At 41.4% G+C, this 20497-nt stretch overlaps 1 protein-coding gene across 3 annotated transcripts in view; it reads left to right on the plus strand.

The window, feature by feature from the left end:
- UAP1 (UDP-N-acetylglucosamine pyrophosphorylase 1) overlaps positions 1 to 20497 on the plus strand; it is a 362925-nt gene that overhangs the window by 205781 nt on the left and 136647 nt on the right. For all 3 annotated transcript variants that reach the window (XM_044085376.1, XM_044085378.1, XM_044085377.1), the window contains exon 7: positions 10488 to 10628. In XM_044085376.1, coding sequence (XP_043941311.1) covers positions 10488 to 10628 — 141 coding nt within the window. The remainder of the gene's footprint in view (positions 1 to 10487; positions 10629 to 20497) is intronic.

Here is a 20497-nt window from a genome sequence, read left to right on the forward strand (position 1 = left end):
CATAGGCAGAAGCCTATTTAAAGCTGAACGTGTGATGAGACCTGGGGACCCAGGTGGACAGTAGTCTCTCTTTTGATAATCACATCGCCACAGTAGTCAGTAAATCCTTCTATGTGGCATACCTCATCACAAACGAGTTCTTATCTAGGAAAAAAGAGGTCATTGTTCCCCTCTACCCGACACTCATTAGACCCATTATAGTGTACAATGCCCCTTTTGGAATGTACCTCACAAGACATCTGCAGCAGCTGGAAAGGCCACAGAAGTACCTCACAAAGAGGATTACTGGGCTCAAACAGATGCCCTACACTGACCGTCTCAAAAAACTCCAGCTTTACTCCATAGCATGTCGCCTACTCTGAGGTGATCTCTGCCTAATATACAAAGCTATGTCAAACCCCGAGCTGTTGGACATGCTACACCTAAAGAAATCCTGATCCCTCTGAGCTACACGCTCTAGGAACCTAAACCTTGGCACCGCAATAAACAGGACATGCTGGAGGGATAGATTCCTGTCCCAGAGACTTCCCATGCTCTGGAACAGGCTACCCATCTATGTCAAACAGAGTTCCTCATTAGCACTCTTCAAGAAAAATCTTGATAAGTGGATGGGAAATAGGCAATATACCCCGGGGATCACTTTGTTGGTTCTGCTCAACAGTGGCACAGGAAAATAACTTTCTTGGGTGGTGTAAGCCAGGGAACCTTGTTGGCTAGGCTTACGTAGGCCCTTGCGCCGATAGCCTAGTACCTACCTATGAACCTATGCTGGTGTCCTCTGTGAGGGTGTCTTTTCCAATAGTTTCAGGAAAGCTGCACTGGAAGCTCATGCATTGAGAAGAGTTTCTCTGGCATTTTAAGTTTAAACTTCATATAAAAAGGGAAATACTTGTAGTCCATTGCACTTTAAAGTTATAGCTATACAAATCGCAGAGTAAAGCAGCGGCATAATGATGCACTTCTGAGCTGATCAAATAGCCGATTTAGACAAGAATATTTATTGCACACTGTTTTGTGGTGCTTGTGCCTAATTTTATCCTTTTCTATTATTTTACCTCAAATCAGTACTTTAAACTATGTGCCAAAACACTTTTATCTTTTCTTATTCACTTTTAACATCTGCCAAAATGACCTTATAGCCAGTCTAGACTAGAATATTTACTACATACTGTGATCCTGGTGCTCAGTCATAACTTCATTTACGTTTACTATTTTTTTTTACGCTGATACTTCAGCTCAGGAGCTGAAACACTATTATATTCTCTTATTCTTTTTAATACTTCTCATGTCCTTGGTCCAAATGGAAGCTCAGACAGCTGGTCTACTGTCTGTTACCATTCTCCTAGAACTTGGTATACATGTAAAAATTGCATGATGTTCACAGATAATGATCTTTTATATAACTTATCACTACATATGTTTGAGAAATGCAAGAAGCCATATTGAAAGCCTCGCTCTGACAACCAGACAGCTCCATTAGTCATTACTCATCTACAGCATACTCCGCATGTACCCATACTAAATTGTCATACATTGAGGCAATTAAAAAAAATCCTTGCCCATGCCTCAGTTGTCTAGTAAGAGCAGGGCCTACAGTGAACCAAGCAATGCAACAAGGATTAGTAATAACAGCTCGAAGTCACCACGAAACAGTACATCTGAAAATCATTGCACTGCCATAAGCTACAAACAAAAACAGAAGTGTGTTAGTGATTTGTGACTCCATAGCTGGGCACACTGATTCCACACTTATGAGGCTGGACAAAGGCAGGATGATAGCTGTCTCTCAGAAGCCAAGATTAAAAATATTACAAAGGCCCTGAGGACTCTCAAACCAGTCCAGTAAGATTACGACATGGTAGTGGTCCATGTTTGGGGTAAACAACCTTGTGTGCAAAACCTTGAGGGATGTGCAGGGATGCATGACCGAGCTCACCATGTATGTCACAAATGCAGGAAAGACCATAATATTGACTGGAGTCATTCAAGAGCCAAGAATGACACTCAAGTATACAGAAAAGGTGATTGGCGTTAACAAATGTTTAAACTTCTGGTGTCATTCTAGGTGGATCGGGTATGTGTCAGCATGGGATGAAATGCTTGACAATTGTATTTGCTTTGGCAAGGATGGTTTCTACTTCTCTTTACAAGGCTTGTGCATACTGATGAAAGCTTTTGCTGCCCCCAGTGTGCCTTTTTAAGCAGGGTCTAGCTAATGGACCTTCCAACCTAACTTCCCAAATAAAGTAATCGCTGGACCATATCGAGGTGGTTAATGCTAGATGTCTGAATAACAAATTGCCGGACCATAAGGCCCTCCTGCTTATGGAACACATCCATATATGTGTTACAGAAACCTGGTTTAAGAGCCCAGAGAGCACGCCCTCAGAACCTACGTTTTGAGCTTGTTACTACTTCAGACATGATGGAAACTGTAGTGACGTATCCTTGTTTGTTAGAGACCCACATTTACCTATAACCCCCACAAGTGGAGTTCATAGAAATTTAGATTACACTTAATAGAATAGTTATCAGGTTATAGAGTGCTACAGGACCACCCCCTCTCCATCTCCAGAAAATCATAGAGCATTTCTTAATATTCTTGATTAACACCTTATAGGTAGGATTGTTGTTTTCCTATGTGATTTTTAACTACCCAATGATAAATTGGGGGGAGGGGCTTAAACCATCAATGTAGGATATGTGCAAAAATGATTAGATGATATACAAGAACTCCCTGGACCAGAATATTAAGGAACCTGCTAAAGGACAGAATATACTTGACCTGGTCCTAACAAACTTACAATCTGTATGTACCACCCACAAGGTATCCCCTTCATTGGTCAAGTCAAACTACAGACAATTAACTTTCTTCTTCAAATTCTCTAAACCATCAAAAGCAAATTTCACAGAATACAAAAACTTCAAATGTGCAGAGACCTTCTATAATGAAGTCCCAAATTAGAGTATAATGGTATCACAAAATGGCGATAGGGCAGCAAGTTATGCAGACACATTTTACTCGCACCTGAGCAAATGTATCAACTTGGTAGTCATAATTACAGCCAAGCAAGGCAACCCAGGGAGGTGGTCCACAAGCATTCATAAACTAGATAATGAGAGGGAGAAGTTCATTAACCTATATAGCAGAAATAAAGACCCCCAAAATTACGGAGAATATCACACTAGATAAGAAACTAAAAATGGACATAAGGAAAGCAAAGGCTTTCCATGAAGCCATAATAGTTACAAAAGACAAAGACCACTACAAATCTTTAATTATGTCAGAAAAATAAAAAATAATAGTCAACATTGCTGAAAGCTTATTGATATTGATACTTTCTGTTCTTATCCAGTGGATATTGCAAACATACTGGTGAATACATTTAGTGACAGCTTCACTCCAAAGACATGTATTCCAAGCCCACTTATCCCAAATGAAATCGAGCCACCTCGTAGCACGTTTGTCTTATAACTCATGATTAGACTTATTGCTGCCTGGGGAAATGGAATGGAGAAGATGGTGTTAGTTTGGAGTGTCTAACAATTAGGTGAAAATGTTTCTATGTATGCATGATTGAACAGTTATTTGAATTATGGGAGAGAGTGGGATTGTCAAAAATGGCCTTTCTGAGCCAAGACCTTCTAAACGTTTTTTTTTCTTCAAGATATGGAGATCTTAGTTTGTTAGAGAGAGAGAGAGAGAGAGAGAGAGATAGAGAGAGAGAAATATGAGCGTCTGTGCATGTGCAACTGATGGGATACACAGCAAACTTTAAAAACCCAAATTCACACTGCTGCCTCTTACATATGTGTGCAAGAGAGTGTTTAGCCTTAAGAGCTTATGGCAAATGTGCACTACTGTCCTGCAGTGTGATCAACACCTATCAGACCCGGATAAGCTGTACACTGTTAGTTCCAGAAAATACTGACGTGTTAAGATTTTACCCACCTTAAACTTAGCCTAGTGCTTTCTAGTGTAAACTTAACAGTTACTGAGGCTTATCACTAGTGACTTGCACTTAACCAAGCTATTTTACATACACATGCACACAGTATTTCCAAGAGGGGCTACATATACTTCTCCAGTGAATGTACCCCTTACCTGTATTCGCACTATATTGCCACCATCCAAATAATCTGATACCAGGACCTCGGTTTCTGAACACTTTTTTTCTGAACTGCTGATGGCTGAACAGTCCCTGTCTTCAAAATTGAAAATAGCAATGGGCACACCAATGCTGTGAGGATGCCCTTCACAAGAAAAGAAAAACATAAGTCTCAATGAGTTTGCATACAGAACAATATTGCAGTTGTACAAGGAAACTAAAATAAGTGGCTTCATATAGACAGACTGTTGACAGAGTAACTGTTTTTGTAGAAGTAATTTCCTATTACTTATGTTTTTTGATTGAAGCCTCAGGATGTAAATATCCAACAAGTCTATATTAAAAGCAAGCTAGATTGTAGTCCCAGATGTGTAGAAAAAATGCAGTAGGGTGGCCGTGGTGGTGCAGCGGTTAACGTTGCCGCCTCACAGTAAGAGGTTCTTCGGCTCTATAAGCTGGGGTGCCTTCTGTGCAGAGTCTGCATGTCCTCCCTGTGGTCATGTGGATTTCCTCTAGATGCTCCGGTTTCCTCCCACATCCCAAAAGACATGCTGTAGGTGGATTGGACACTATCAATTGGCCCTAGGTGTGAGTGTGTACATGTGTGTGCCTTCTGTGGAAGCTGGCTGGCAACTTGGCACCATAAAACTCCACTGCCAATCACTCTGCAGACCATTGTTCCGCTGTAGTGACCCCCTAACCAGTATAAGCCAAAATAAGATGAGTGGCTGTAATGCAGTGCACTCCATGGAGTGATTTCAAACACAAATAGAATGTCTTTCCTTTTTAAAACAAGTACGTCAGTTCTGTTTGATGATGATGTAATACAGCATCTGAAGGAAGTACTGCGTAAACAACCATAAACAATTCCATATTGTTAAGGAAGACTTTTCTACGTTCCATCATCGCCATCATCATTAGTCATTTTCAAATCCAAAACAATGTATTGACATCTTGCACACAAACATTCGGTCAGTGGATTTGGAATACAATCCTTTCTCCAGAAACGTGGATACTACTTAGGATTCATCTTGGCTGTTCTCTGCTGCACAGGGTCCCTTGACACAAGAGATTTCAGGTTTGAGTGATCACCATTTTGTTTGTTGTTTGGGAGGGTCTTTTGCAGTCGGTGCTTATCTTCACACTCTCCTTCCACAAGTTTTGACGGTTTCCTCCTCCTCCTCCTCCTGCTTCACATGTTCTCTGACTTGTATATATTACAAGGTTTTCTAATAATATAGCCATGCTTTAGCTTGTTTTTTTGTTCTATGACAATGAGGGAGTATAAGGGCAGCCACCATGGTGGATCTGTGCCCAGGATATGGGAGTCGGTAATCTCAGAAGACGTGTGTTTTTTAGAGAGCTCTCAAACCTGGAGAGCTGAGCTGTTACCTGCTTGAAAAGGCCATCGGAAGGATCAGTTAATATGGTGAGTGCTGACAGAGTTGTAACTTACAACTGGCCTAGAGAGAATTAATAACAGTGGTGATGATGAGTGTTACTCCACCGTTTTACATGCACACCAAGTCTCACAGGGCAGCAGGAATCATGTGTACATGCTTCTGTCAGCACCTGACCACGTCACCATTAACAGTGGGGTTGAGAGACAGAGTGTCATTCACATCATCTACTATATCTGCTTCTGAACAGGCACCCAGTCCTTTTGCCTGATGTGGTGAATCATGTAGGGACAGAAGCATAGCCACTGCTGGACAGGCTGTGACCCAGTCTGGTCATTGAAAGCCAGATTCATGAAAAGTAAATTGAATAAAACCAAAGTGACTCACTTTTTGAGACTTTTTTTGATTCCCCAACACTCTTCAAATAAGGCAAAGCCATCTGCAGTGTGTTAATTCTAAGGTCATGTTACCTTGGGGAAAGTTGCAATACTGAGATGCAGCACCCATTCAGTGAATGTGTGTTTTAGATGAGTGCTTTTTATAGGTTCATAGGTTCATACTAGGCTATCTGCCCAAGGGCATTTATAAGCCTAGCCCAGAGTTTTGTGGCTTTTGCCACCCCTTTAGTTTGGAGGATACTATGCCCATTATTTTGCTGTGCCTCTGTCAAGCAGTGACACTGAGATAATCCCTGGGGTATATCTGCGATCTCCCATCCATTGGTCAAGATTTCTCTTGAACAAAGCCAGCGAGGTGCTCTGCCTCACATGTACCGGGATTTTGTTCCACAGCATAGGGAGTCTCTGGGTGATGAATCTGTCCCTCCAGCACGTCCTATTAATAACCGTGTCAAGGTTTAAGTCTCCCGCCCTTGTAGTTCTGAGGGATCTAGATTTTTTGAGGTGAAGCATGTTCATCAATTCTGGGTTGGACATGGCCTTGTATGTCAGGCACAGGTCACCTCTGAGCAGACGGTAAGCGACTGAATAGAGCTGAAGTTCCTTCAGTCGGGCAGCATAGGACATATTTTTGAGACCCTTTATCCTTTTGGTGAGGAACTTTTGGGGCCTTTCCAGTTGCTGCAGGTGTCGTGTCAGATACATTCCGAATGGGGCATTGTACTCAATCATTGGTCTGATGAGTGATGAGTACAGGGGGACGATGACTTCCCTTGATCTAGATGTGAATCCCTTCATGATCAGGTGGGCAATGTAGAAGGTCTTCCTAACTACTTTGGCGACGTGAGTGTCAAATGAAAGGTTACTGTCAACCTGGGTACCCAGATCCCTGATAACCTCTTCTGTGCTTAGTGGGTTGCCGCCTATATGGTAGCTAGGAGTAACCTTGTTTTTCCCAAAGGGTATGACTGTGCATTTTTTGGCGTTTAACTTTAGGCCATGGCTCTGGCACCAGTTTTCCATTTCTGTAAGACCCTTCTGAAGGATATCTGTGTCAGATGTGTTCTCAACTATGGCGCCCAGTTTGCAGTCATCTGCAAATTTTGTCAGCCATAATCCTCCTGTGTTTGCTTGTACTTCTGAAAAGTAGATGCCGAACAGGAGAGGGCCCAGGACTGAGCCCTGTGGGACACCACTTGTGACAGGCTTTGAGTCTGACATGGTGCCAGCAACTCTGACCCTGTGGGTTCTGTCACTTAGCCAATTTGCAACCCATCTTGTGACGTATGGGTTTACATTTAAGCTGATGAGTTTTTCAATGATACCTGAGTGGGGTATTGTGTCGAAAGCCTTTGCCAGGTCGAGGTAGGTCTGTGTGGACTGCCTTTCCCTCATCAATGGCCTTGGTGACTGTTTCGAAAAAGTCAACCAGGTTTAAAAGGCATGATCTGCCCTTGACAAAGCCAAACTGGGTCGGATCCAAAGTCTGCAAGTCTCCTATGTCTTTATTTATGAGTTCCATTATGATCCTCTCCATAGCTTTGCAGATCAAGCTTGTCAAGCTGATGGGACGGTAATTTCCCGGGTCGGTGGAGGCACCGCCTTTGTGAAGTGGGACCACAGTTGCCGTACGCCACTCCTTAGGCACGTATCCTGAGGTGAGGCTAAGATTAAACAGCTGCCCTAACTGCGGGTTTAATTCCTCATTGAGTTCGTGGAGCACACATCCGGGGACACCATCTGGTCCCATGGATTCTGTGTTTTTGCCTTGGAGAGAGCAGTTCTCACCCGAAAGGTTAGAGATGTTTGGGGGCTATAATTCTCTGGTATAGATATCTCACCTTTTGGGGAGAGTTTGCACTGAACCTGTCAGCCAGTATGTTGGCAATGTCTGTAGGTTCAGTAATTTTTACATCATTTTGAACTAATTCTGAGCATATCTGGGAGTTTCCTCCCAGGTTTCTAACATAGCTAAAGAAGGCCTTATGATTGTCCTTTGAGTCCTTAGCGACTTTTCTCTCAAAATTTGCCTTGGATGATTTTATGAGAGATCTTAGTTTTTTACTTATAATGATCAAGGGTGTTTTCCCTTTTAAGGATTTTGCTCTATCTTGTAGTAGCTTCCTCCTTTTGTTGTAGAGCTTGTTTATGGCTGGGGTCCACCAAACTGGACGTTTGCCTTTGGTACAAAGAGTCTTTGTTTTGTTTGGGATTGCCTGATCCATGCAGTCCTGTAGGTGCTGGTAGAAGGCATTTGTAAGTGATTCAGCGGCTTGAGTAATGGTTTCCGCAGTCTCGGGGGCCTTAAAAGAGACCACACTAGCCTTTAGAAGTGTGAAGTCGGCTTTTGAGAAGTTCTTCACTGTGGTCTTTTTTATCTCAGGTGTTGTACACTTGGCCGTCACACATAAGACTAATATTTGCCATGTACCATTTCTCATTACTTAACTTTCACTTGCACAGCTTTAATGTGCAGTCATTGTGTATGTATTTGTAAACTAGCGAAATCTTAGTTTTTGAAGGTCTTACCTTTTTTGCATGTTCATTCCACTTGTTTTTGTTCTACTCCTCTGGTTTGCAGACATTCACACTGTTCTTTTAATGTTTACAACTGCCACTCTAGAGCTGTGATAGAAAAAAAATCTATTTATTTTTTCTTGCAGGATGGCAGTGTGGTGCAGCATTTTGCATCACAATGTTTGGTTCCCTGTTTTGATCCACATCTGAGCTACCTTTGTGTGAAGTCTGCATGTCCTCCATTTTTCTGCATGTATTTTTGCTAGATGGTTGGTTTCCTCCCTTGGCCCACAGACATAGTAGGTGCATTGGTGCTGTTCCAACTTACCTACAGATGCGTGTGCATAGTGAGTATGTATGCACCTTGGGATAGACTGTCATTCAGTCCAGTATTAGTGTGTGCATGGTGAGTATGTACACACCTTGCAAAAGGCTGTCATTCAGTCCAGTATTAGTGTGTGCACGGTGAGTATGTACACACCTTGGGATACACTGTCGTTCAGTCTAGTATTAGTGTGTGCATGATGAGTAGGTACGCATCGTGGGATAGGCTGTCATTCAGTCCAATATTAGTGTGTGCACGGTGAGTATCCATGCACCTTGGGATAGGCTGTCATTCAGTCCAGTATTACTGTGTGTACCGCGAGTATGTACACATCTTGGGATAGACTGTCATTCAGTACAGTATTAATGTGTGCACAGCGAGTATGTACGCACTTTGGGATAGACTGTCATTCAATCCAGCATTAGTGTGCACGGTGAGTATGTACACACCTTGGGATAGACTGTCATTCAGTCCAGTATTAGTTTTTTACTTTGCACTGTCTGGCAGGATGTGGGTTGGCTTCCTCATGACTTGGATTCGATAAAGTGGGTATTGTTTAATGAATAGTTTTCTACCTCAACTTGGCTTCATTCACCTCTAGCTAAATGCAGTGCTGATTGTTCACTGGTAAAAATAAACACCACCATACATGTTTGTTGTTTGACTTTGACGGTAATTGCATATATGGATTACTGTTCTGCATCTACTTTGTGTTCATTGGTATTAGAGGCATTTCTTTAATTTCTGTTGTGATGCTTTTATACAGTGGGGCAAACACATGCCCTTTAACTGTTTTAAAGATGACTTCTTTAGCATTCTAAATGTTATACACTTTTCCACTGAAATTAATACTTGGTTACAAGTTATGTTTTGTGATTTTTTTGCTCCTTGTTATAATCAAGAGCTAATCAGCTTTTATTGTGTCTGGGAACCTTGGATCTGCACCCATTTGCCTTACTTTTATAGTTCTACCAGTTAAACGTGGTGTTTAAAAAAATGCACACTAGCAAGTAGTGGAGAATTTAGTCTATGAGCTTTTCCTGTAGTCCAGAGTTTGATTCCCTCAGCCTCTATTTGCCTACTGTTTGACTGTGAGCATATCAGTTAAGCAGACAATACTCCTGGATCATCACTGAAAACAGACACTTCTGTCCAAAAATACTCATCAGACTTTCTGGCACACAGTCCTGCACCCCTACCCTCTCCTGCTATTGTGTACCTTTGTAGCCTTTAGCCTCACCTTATCTTTTAATTTGTCTTTCTTGCTTGAAACATTATTAACCTTTTGTTAGTAGACATTAGTAGCTAAGATATTTGCCTGTTGCATGTAACTTCACCCTTGACAGATATGCCTCCGTGTTGCTTTCCCATTTTTTGTGATCGTCATAATTATGGCAGTACAGGCACTTAGGAGTCATCACTAAGTAGCTGATAAACCAGTTGATTGTGAGATCATAATCAGTAAGTTGTTTATCCTGATGTTAAGGGAATTATAGACTCAGCATTTGAAGGACATGTGCAATGCAAAACACAGCTGAGCACTATCATATAATAATCCCTGTAATCAACAAATCCAACAAAGAAAAAAAAAGTGACATGCAAAAACGGTCTTGTGTTCCTAGCTGTTTGCACTTTAATTGTTTAGTATTCCAACTTAAACTTTCTTTGTCTGCAGATGTACAAAGCTATGCCTACTGCTTTGGGTGTAATTAGGTTTTGCTTCTTATCCCATAAACAGTGTACATGAACCTGAGCTTCAGCACCATGTAGCACGGAAGAAAATTCCATATCTGGATACCCAGGGCCGACTGATTAAGCCAGACAAGCCAAATGGGATCAAGATGGAAAAATTTGTGTTTGACATATTCCAGTTTGCCAAGTAAGGAAGTGTTGTAATTTTCCATAGAAGCTAAAGCTCTGTAATGTAGCACCAGATGTCTGCAGTGTTTGTCTCTCAATTCACGTAATACAGTATTTGAAATCTGGGAGTATCCTAATGCATTTTGAGTATGCAGACATCTACCCTTGGAAATGTTTTCTTATTTTTAATATTGCAAAGAAAAAAGTTATATACGTAGCAAACTCGCATGTTGTATTTATTCAAAGAGCTTAGTTGATTTTTGAATTGTGGGTTTGCCTCCTAAATTAATTGTTTTGCTCATTGCTAAAAATGAATGTTTTTTCAGCATTTTTGCCTGAGGCAGCACTTTCTGCTGTTAGCCATGTTTTGCATCTCAGTTACGTGAGCATCACTTGTATTTGCATTGTAGAACAATACAAAACCTATGTCATTTTGTGCATTCTGTTCATGTTTATGTGAACTGTATAGCATTTTACATTTCGGTACATATGGAGTAAGTTAGTATATTGCTCTTCCATGTTAATGGGATTCATCCTCCCCAGAGAAAATTGCAGTAGTATAATCTGAGAGCAGTTTTGTTGTCCTTGGAATGGGTAAGAAGCTGGAAGGGGTTACAAGAATGTCGGCTTGGTTTCAGTATGCAGTAGTATGTGTTAAGGAAAAAAGAGAAGAGCGCACACTAAGTGGGTGGGAGTAATACGTCTTCATTGATATGGTCGGTCTTCTGATCCTAGCAGGTCATTCTAATCCATGACCCAGAGGATAACTGTAAACTTGTACTAATTAGGATTGCCACATTTTAATCAAGTCAAACCTGACAGAAATGTCCTACCCCAACACGTGCACTTACATCCATTGGGCCAGCTACTTATCACATGCCACACTCATTTCAGTCGTTATTACAAATCTGTTCTGCAGGACATGATAATGTAGGTTAGTAATTGTAGCATTTATAAGGTTTACTGTACATATTTGACTTGCATTATACTGCCTGCCACTGAAGACTGTACACAGAGGTCAGAAATGAGTGTTTGTCATCAGACCTGGTGTATTTATGTGCACATTACCAAAACCAGTAGTGCACCATAGTGCTGCTGTAGTCATGCTAACAGAACCAGTGGGTGTACCATAGAGCATCCGTGTGCATGTCATTAAAAGTGGTGGTACACCATAGAGCTACTGCATGCTTGCCATTAGAACCAGTTGTGCACTACATATCTGTTGTATGCCTATCATCACAACCATGAATGGTGTGCCATTGAACCACTGTGCACGTCATTAGAGCTAGTGGTGTACTACAGAACTGTTGTGTTATCTACCATAAGAACCACTGGTGTACCATAAGTCTGCTACATGCATGCCAGAAAACCAGTACTGTATTATTGAGCTACTGTGTACATACCATCAGAACTAATGATGTACCATTCAGCAGCTGTATGCATGCCATTAGAACAGCTGATAGACCATATATTATAGCATTAGAAAAAGTGTTGCACCATAACTGATTTGCTAGTTCTTAAAGCAACACAAATTACTCTGAAAAGCTTTAGTAGGAGAGAGTGTAATGGATTACTCTGTTTTTAGCAGCATTATGGATACTTTTTAACTAGGTAAATCCACTGGACACAAGTGCTTTTTTCATGGGTGACCTGGGAGCACTGTTTTGTGAAGTGACATTCTCAGTCATACAGTAGGAAATGGAAGTGGAATGAATCAACCCCTGTACTTTGGTACAAGAAGCAGCTTGTTAACTGTTCAGAGCCTTGATCCTTTGCACTGAATGCTAGACAGTTAGATTGGTAGTATATTTCTAAGGTCTGGGATCAGGTCAAGAGTTCAGTCCCGTATGGAGTTTTGCATGTTCTCCATTTAACAGTTTGAATTGTTTCTACCTGCTCTGGTTACCAAGAATGTGCTGGTTGATGGATATAAAGTTCATATATTTTCTGTTTATCCTTGGCCTTCTGGCCTGGTTTGTGGCCCTTTGTTGGACTGAAAAGGGCTGTGCATATACCCATACATATAGCATGTATTGACTGGAACATAGAAGGTTATGTTTGGGTCTTTGATTGTAACCATACTATTGTGTGTCCAAGACATGGATGCCAAGAAGTTCACCTTGAGAGCTGTTTTACTTACACATAATTGTGTCCAATTGGTGAGACCGAATCATAACACTTTGTAGTGCATGGTGTTTTACCTAGTGCATGGTGTTTTACCTACTTTAATATACAACCAGTTACAAAAGAAAAAGAAAGTGCAAAATATTTTATCAGCTTTGAAAGCCAGCAAAACCCTTCACGAGTGCTGTTGCACAGACAGAGTATAAATATAATTGGAGGAAAACGTCAGGCACAGTTTTTACATACATCTCTAATTTTCTTACTTTCTAACGTCTGTAAGTTCTGTGGAAAGAATGTGAAGTAAGATATTGAGAAAGAGTTCAGAGTGAAGAGAGTGAGACCCAACCATAACTGCACTTGGGGTCTGCTCTGCTGAGAAAGAACTAAGTGTTTTTATGTAGGCCAATCATCCATTAGGTGAACTTTCCATGGCACAGCACCAAAAACTGGCCATTAAAGATGATGTCAGCAGAGAGAAAATTAGGCCATAGTGATCCCATAATCCCTGCCAAAGCCCATGCTTGATAGTCCTGGTTGGAATCAGACTGGTGAATATCTAGAAGCAAGTCATTTTCTGACTTGACCACATTCAGATATGGACATTGCATTATTATTCATGGCCATTACTGCTGGTGTTGCTTTATATGGTTTACAGGAGATTCATCAGCATCCTGGCTGGTTAACAGTTTCAAGGCAACCACATACGACAACCACACTCCTGGGATAGTGCCTGCTCCTTCAGAATTAAGAGAAATGGAAGATAGCCTTGCAGTTCTTATTGACAGGACTCAAAGTTTGGCAGACCTATAATGCCTGATGTTGTTCTTACTTTAGAGACATTAGACCCCATACCAAACTTACAGGTGTTTTCTACCCTCCTTCCATCTTTGCAGATTGATTATAAGAACATTTTTAGGGGACTATGTAACAGCTTGGCAATCAGATAACCTCCAGCCAGCCTAGCCCTCTGTGTCAGGCAGTACTTATCCCCCTCCATCTTATCATAATGGGATCTTGAGGAAGGATAAGACTGCAGTTAAATGTGGTTTTATTTTATATTATATTTAAATGTTGCTAACTGGGATAGAACACTGGGGGCGGGGGGGGGGGGCTCTCTTTGGACCATTTATGATGCATTGAATGCCTGCAGCACAGTGGTGGCCTGTGGGTGATGCTGATGAGGCATGCATGGATCAGACTTCAGCGCTTGCCTGAATATGTTAAGGGGCAACTGTTTGACATATCCTTTGTTAAGCATCTCTTATTCAGAATGCTTTCATATGTAGCATTCAAATACATAGAGAAACAAGGGGAAACTGTGGAATCAGTTAAGCAGATGTTTAATCCACCATTTCCTAAGTACAACAGTAATTATCTAAACAAGTTGTGTCCATTCTACAAAAAACAAACCAGGGCTGACCAGTATACACACACACAAAAAGTACCTTTAAGAAAATCTTAGCTTGGCATGGTGACAGACGAGGGTTGGCACAAGGTAAGGAAAGTTGAGAAACTTTCTGTCTCCCCAGCCCTGAGCAAGACTGTTCCCTACTCCATCTCCCCTTCTTTTCCCTCCTCCTCTCAGCTGGGTAGCAGACTGCCCCTGCACAAGTATGCCCCGATTCAGCTGATGCCCTACCAGTGGGTAAGGACTGTAGTATCTCAGGGCTGCAGGACAGAAGGTTTATTGGTACCACTCTTTATGGGAATGCCCTAGTTCCACTGGACAGCTGGACAGTTGTAGCTTTAGAAATAATGTAACATTTGTCAGACTGCATGGTAGTGGAACATGTTCCATTTATCCAGGAGAGGAACAGGTTTCTAATGTTGGCTGTTCTTGGAGACTAGTTCTTAATGTCTCCAAGTTTAATTAATTTTTGAATTGTTAAGAAATTCAGAATGCTAACCTTGGCGAGCCCCCTTCTCTTGATCAGGAGTGGCCGTAGGTCAACTGATGCCCTAGGCAAAAGGGTTCCACGGCGCCCCCCCAACACATTACCTGGTGCCCCCATCCTGGTCTACCTACAGCAAATAAATACTGGAAATGCACCTCTGCTAGACTGGCACCCTAGGTGGCCGCCTAATTGGCCTATGCCTAAGACTGGCCATGCTCTTGATGTGCAAAGGCCCCTGATGGGCACTCTGGATCTTAAGAATGCCTGACTACATATTTAAATCCATCAGAGTCACAGGCACTTCCTTAGGTTCAGAGTGGGGAAGAATCACTTCCAGTTTGCATATCTATTTGGACAGTCTACCAACCCCAAATGTTGTACTGTTTCTTTATTTGAGGATAAGGAGGATCCACATTTATCCATACTTTGAGAGACTGCCTCATTCAAATTCCTTAAGAACAAGAAATTTAGATGAAGATTGCCCTTTTTATGTCCATGCATATCAGCCTGGGGTTCAATCTGCAACTTTCCAAGTCCAGTTTGGAACTAGAGACAAGATGTTTTTCTTGTGGGCTGTGCTGGACACAAAGGAATGGCAACTCTTCCTTTCTGATGAAGGAGCTTTGCTGCACAAGTCTTTCTCTTTCTTTTTCACCCTGGTGCAGACTGCAGGCCAGAGAGATGCTCAAAGTACTGGCCACATGTCACCTTTCATCCTTGTGATTCCTCTGGCCTATATGTATACTAGAACATATCAAGTGAAACGTAAGGAGTGTATGGCTACAGTGCAACCATCCACTCCCTCACTGGATCCTTCTAATCCCATCCATAAGGAAAAAAATCCTGTGCTGATTCGCCGAAGTGGAAAGAAGGCAGGGTTGTACTGTGTCACTTACCCCATGCCACATCAGACACTAACAGGTGGTCTGATTTGGCCTTGTATAATAATCTAGAGCATCTCACTGTAAATCGCTCATAGGCAAGGCCATGTGTAGCAGATGATGGCTTTATCACTAGCCCAATAATCATTCCAAAGTTGGCTCAAACCTGGTCATCTCAGGGTGGTAATGAACAATATCATAGGAATGTGGTATATCCGTAAGGAGGGTGGCAAACCCTTTTTACCAGATCTGAAGGTATATGATGGTGGTGTGGGAGGCTGTGACCCAGATAGTCTTACAACTGCTGGCCATTTACATTCTGTCAGATGCAAATTTGATAATGGACAGACTGAGAAGGTACTGTATCAACAACTATGAGTGGAAACCGAATCCTCATGTTTTCAGAAACATTCCAGGAAGGCTTACAGTTTTGTTGGTAGGCTTGTTTTCCTTAGAGGAGAATTATTAGCTCTACTTCAACTTCAGATTTTAAAGTGCAAATTTTCTAAGCACTAATTGTAATTCAAAGCAAAGATGAACAATGTACAAACTATGACAGATATTTTTTAATTAATGTAAAATTATTTTAAAAGGTAAGCACTCTGAACTAAATATGAATGAATTGCTGTAAATGCCATTAATGAATACACTGAAAATGCCCACATTTGTATTTATTTATTTATTTATTGCTTTTGTTTACCGAGAAAATCAGATTGGGCACAGGGCTCATTTTCAGCAGAGGCCCAGGGAAAAAGACTCCAATGTGCAAACAACTGTAATCGACAGAGTGACACTAATATTTGAAAGGCAATAATGTACAAAAATCTTTACATTTTTCACAAGAGGGAGAACTGCATTTCAAATTTGATAAAGTATACAGGTAGCCATATTAACCCGCGGTAGTGGTGCTGCGATAGCGTTGTCGCCTCACAGCAAGACGTTGTCCCGTTCAATTCTCAGCTAGAGTGTCTTTTGTGTGGAGGCATACGTGAATGGGTGTGCCTTCGTTGAAGGTTGTGCATCAGGGCTGGTAACTTGGCGCGTAAAAATCCAGTACCAAACATTAGCGGACCGGAGTTCTGCTGTGGCGATCCCTAACCGGGATAAGCTGAAAGACACAACATACAAGTAGCCATACTGTTGCTATTTTCAACAGAAAGCAGTATGTCTTGCAAGAGGTATGGTGATAAGAGACATAATGTTGATAAATAGAAGACATGGGGAGCTGAAGGTAAGAGGGGGAACGATAGTGAGTTACAGTACAGATAGGAGGGGGATAGGGAGGGAGTTACAGTACAGGAAGGAGGAGGAGGATATGGGGGAGTTACAGTACAGGTAGGGGGAGGATATGGGGGGGTATTATAGTGGTAGGAAGAGGATATAATAGTACAGATGGGAGGATGATGTAGCGGCAGTTACAGTACAGGTGGGAAGAAGATGTGGCGGGAGTCACAGTACAGGTGGGAGGAGGATGTGGAGGGAGTCAGAGTACAGGTTAGGAGGGAGATAAGGAGCGAGTTACAGTACAGGTAGGAGAAGGATAGGGAGGGAGTTACAGTACAGGTAGGATGACAGGAGTTACAGTACAGGTTGGAGGGGGATAGCGAAAGAGGATAGAGAGGAGTTACAGTACAGGTGGGATGACAGGAGTTACAGTACAGGTTGGAGGGGGATAGCGAAGGAGTTGTAGTATAGGTAGGAGAAGGATAGGGAGGGAGTTACAGTACAGGTAGGTGGAGGATAGGGAGGGAGTTACAGTACAGGTAGGTGGAGGATAGGGAGGGAGTTACAGTACAGGTAGGAGGGGGATATGGTGGGAGTTACAGAAGAGGTAGGGGGATATGGGAGGTGTTACAGTACAGGTAGGAAGAGGATAAGGAGGGGGTTACAGTGGTAGGAGGAGGATATGGTTGTAGTTAAAAGTACAGGTGGGAGGAAGATTTGGGGGGGAGACAGAGAAGAGGAGGGAGCAGGATATGGAGGGAGTCACAATACAGGTAGGCGGAGGATAGGGAGGGAGTTAAGCAGGGAGGAGGTTGAAGAGCAATGATGTGCTAATCTGGTGCAGTACATTTGCAGAGCCAGATGTGGAGTAAGTGATGTTTTACCTGTAGTTTGAATACCTTTAGTCAGCAACTAAATCCATATATAGAATAACTGCCAAGTGCTTCAAAATAACATTATCAGGGTAATAACAAAACCTTTCAGTCTGCATCAAAATGCTCAACAAGATCCACAAGTAGAGTAGACATTAAAGAAGAGTCACACCAAGTCAGTGCTCCAATTTACAGAGAATTGGCTGAATTACAAACTAGATGCAATCTTATAATGGAGCACATTAACATCTCAGTATTCGTCATCCAAGTTGTTACACATTGTTTCCACAAAGTAGAACAAAAAGTTCAGTGTTTCCCAAATTAAACATAGTTATTCTGTATCCAAAGCAGTTGTACTGCAGGAAAGCAACATAAACCAATACAACACTGTTGCTAAGAATTACAAATGCAGCAGGTTGCAAAATATTGTAATCCAGTAATAAGTCTGTATTATCTTTTCTTATGGGTCCCGTAAAAGAAAGCTGAAAGCACCATCCTGAGACCATTCTACAAGTGCAACATCCCCAGTAAAAGCAGTTTTTAAGAACGTATAAGGCACTTCAGAGGCAGTCTTAGGGACGTGCACATTTTCCTGGCACTACAGAATAGATATTTAGTCCAAGAGTATAGCAGGGCTCACAGCTGCCTTTCTGCAGGATTTGTAAATTTCTCACATTACATCATCCCCCTGCAGTTCTGGTACCGTTCCTGGAATAAGGAATGTGACTGTAACTGTGAATCCTTTTACAAATATTGCATGTGTGTGTGCAACTTACCCTAATAATAGATGTTTAACTAGGAGGGCACAACTGCAGTACAAGTTTACATGTCTGTGTGAGTTTTCAGTGAGGATGAATCTGGCTAGGACAGTGGAGATGGGGACATGCATCTGCTTACTGGCTTTCAATTATCCTTAAAATCTCTCCTTCATGCAGAGATGTCAGTATTACGCAGACATTACCTATTGCCCATTAACCAAATCAGGCATAAAGACTTCTTTATTATCTCAATAATAAATAGTTAAGTGATTTTGCATATGTTATAATCTTGGCATAGATCTAACATATATGACTAGATTAACATACAAAAATCATAAATTCTATATGCTAAATTCAATCTACCTATTTAACTGAATAAACTACTTGAAACTTAAACAAGGCATCTTTATTCCTCTCACAGGGAGGGCATCAGAGAGAGAGAGAGATAGTCTTCTAACTAAATCTGCTAGCCAAATGATTTTATCTGAACTAATCCTTTGCACTTTGCTTTTTTTTGCTAGTTCTCTTATATGATTGTCAAGATGGGTTTTTCTTGTGTCCTCACAATTTGTTTGCTCAGAAATGTATGCTTCTATTTGATAATTAGAGATGGGGAATAAAGGAAAAGACAGTGGGTCTATCATTTTATATGTCACTGCAGACTCCTTGTATTCTTGTGGTTCTGGGTTGAAGATCATTTTATAAGAGCGATTTTATATGGATTACTTTGTTTTGAGCAGAGTCATTCGGGTATGGACCCTTTATTTACTAAACTTTGATTACCAGGAAAACCCTACTGGGTAGGTGTCCATTTTCAGTGGATGCCCAGGAGAAAAGCTCCAACCTATTACAAAAACATTTTAAGAACAATAATTTTGCAGTCTTCAAAAATAATACAATAAAAATTTACAGTTTAAACAATTACACCATATTTGACATAATGTGAAAACAGTGCTTAAGAATAGATACGACTTACATGACAATGATTTAATATTTAGAGAACTGTCTGAAAGTTTAGAGAAATTAAAGGTTAAGTTAGTTTACCAACAGGAATTGCAATATGAAGTGGGATAAAAAGACAGGGTATGGCATATTTAGAAAGAGAGTCAGGATGGAGAGAAATTGAACTAAGGAACTGAATGAAGAAGGGAGAGTAAGGTGGTGTAAGTTATAAATAGTTATTGGCTCATATTTAGGGATATAGTTTATCCTGATGTTGAGCAAGAAGAGAGTCAGATTTTGGCTAGCAAGTCTTTCAGAATGGTTTTGAAGGATGGGATGGAGGGTATTGACCTGCTAAGATACAGGTAAGGAGTTCCAGGCCTTAGCCACTTTACGAGATGGACCATGTCATTGGATCATAATGACTGAGTGGGAATATAATTGTGTAGAACGATATGTAGTGCTGGACAAGCAGATGGTTTCTGGATAATTGTATAGGTGGTAAGAAGCTGTGTATACGTTAGTTGATGGGGTAGTTCTAACCAATTTAGGCTTTTTAGTGCTACACAGTGGTGAGTCCTGAAAGGGTTATTTGTTGCAGATTTAGCCACTTTTATTATAGCAATTTTCAGATTTTGTCTTTTGTGATGCTTGGAGGTTAGTAAGGATGGGAGTGCCATAAAGAAGTGTGGGGAGGAGATAAGTAGAGGCAAGTATAGTTTTTTGCTTAGGGTTTGGGGCTCTGTAAAGCATCCATAGCTTTTGGTGATTTTTTTTCTTTTATTATAGGTTCATAGGTTCATAGGTTGGTACTAGGCTATCAGCCCTAGGGCCTTTTCAAGCCTAGCCATAACAATTCCCTGGCTATTTCTTCCCACATTATTTACTTTCCTGGACCCCTGTCTAGCAGGGCGACTGACGTGATCCCTGGGGTGAATTTCCTTTCTCCCATCCAATCGTCAAGGTTCCTCTTGAAGAGGTCCAAAGAGGCACTCTGCTTGACATGTATGGGCAATCTATTCCAGAGTCTGGGGAGTCTCTGGGTCAGGAACCTATCCCTCCAGCATGTTTTGTTTATTGTGATGACAAGGTTTAGATCCCTGGAGTGTGTAGCTCTGAGGGATTGGGATTTCTTTAAGTGTAGCATGTCCAACAGCTCTGGGTTTGACATGGCCTTGTATGTTAAGCAGAG

This window comes from Protopterus annectens, chromosome 10.part0, assembly GCF_019279795.1.
Source record: "Protopterus annectens isolate FY-2018-M chromosome 10.part0, PAN1.0, whole genome shotgun sequence".
Taxonomy (NCBI): Eukaryota; Metazoa; Chordata; order Ceratodontiformes; family Protopteridae; genus Protopterus; species Protopterus annectens.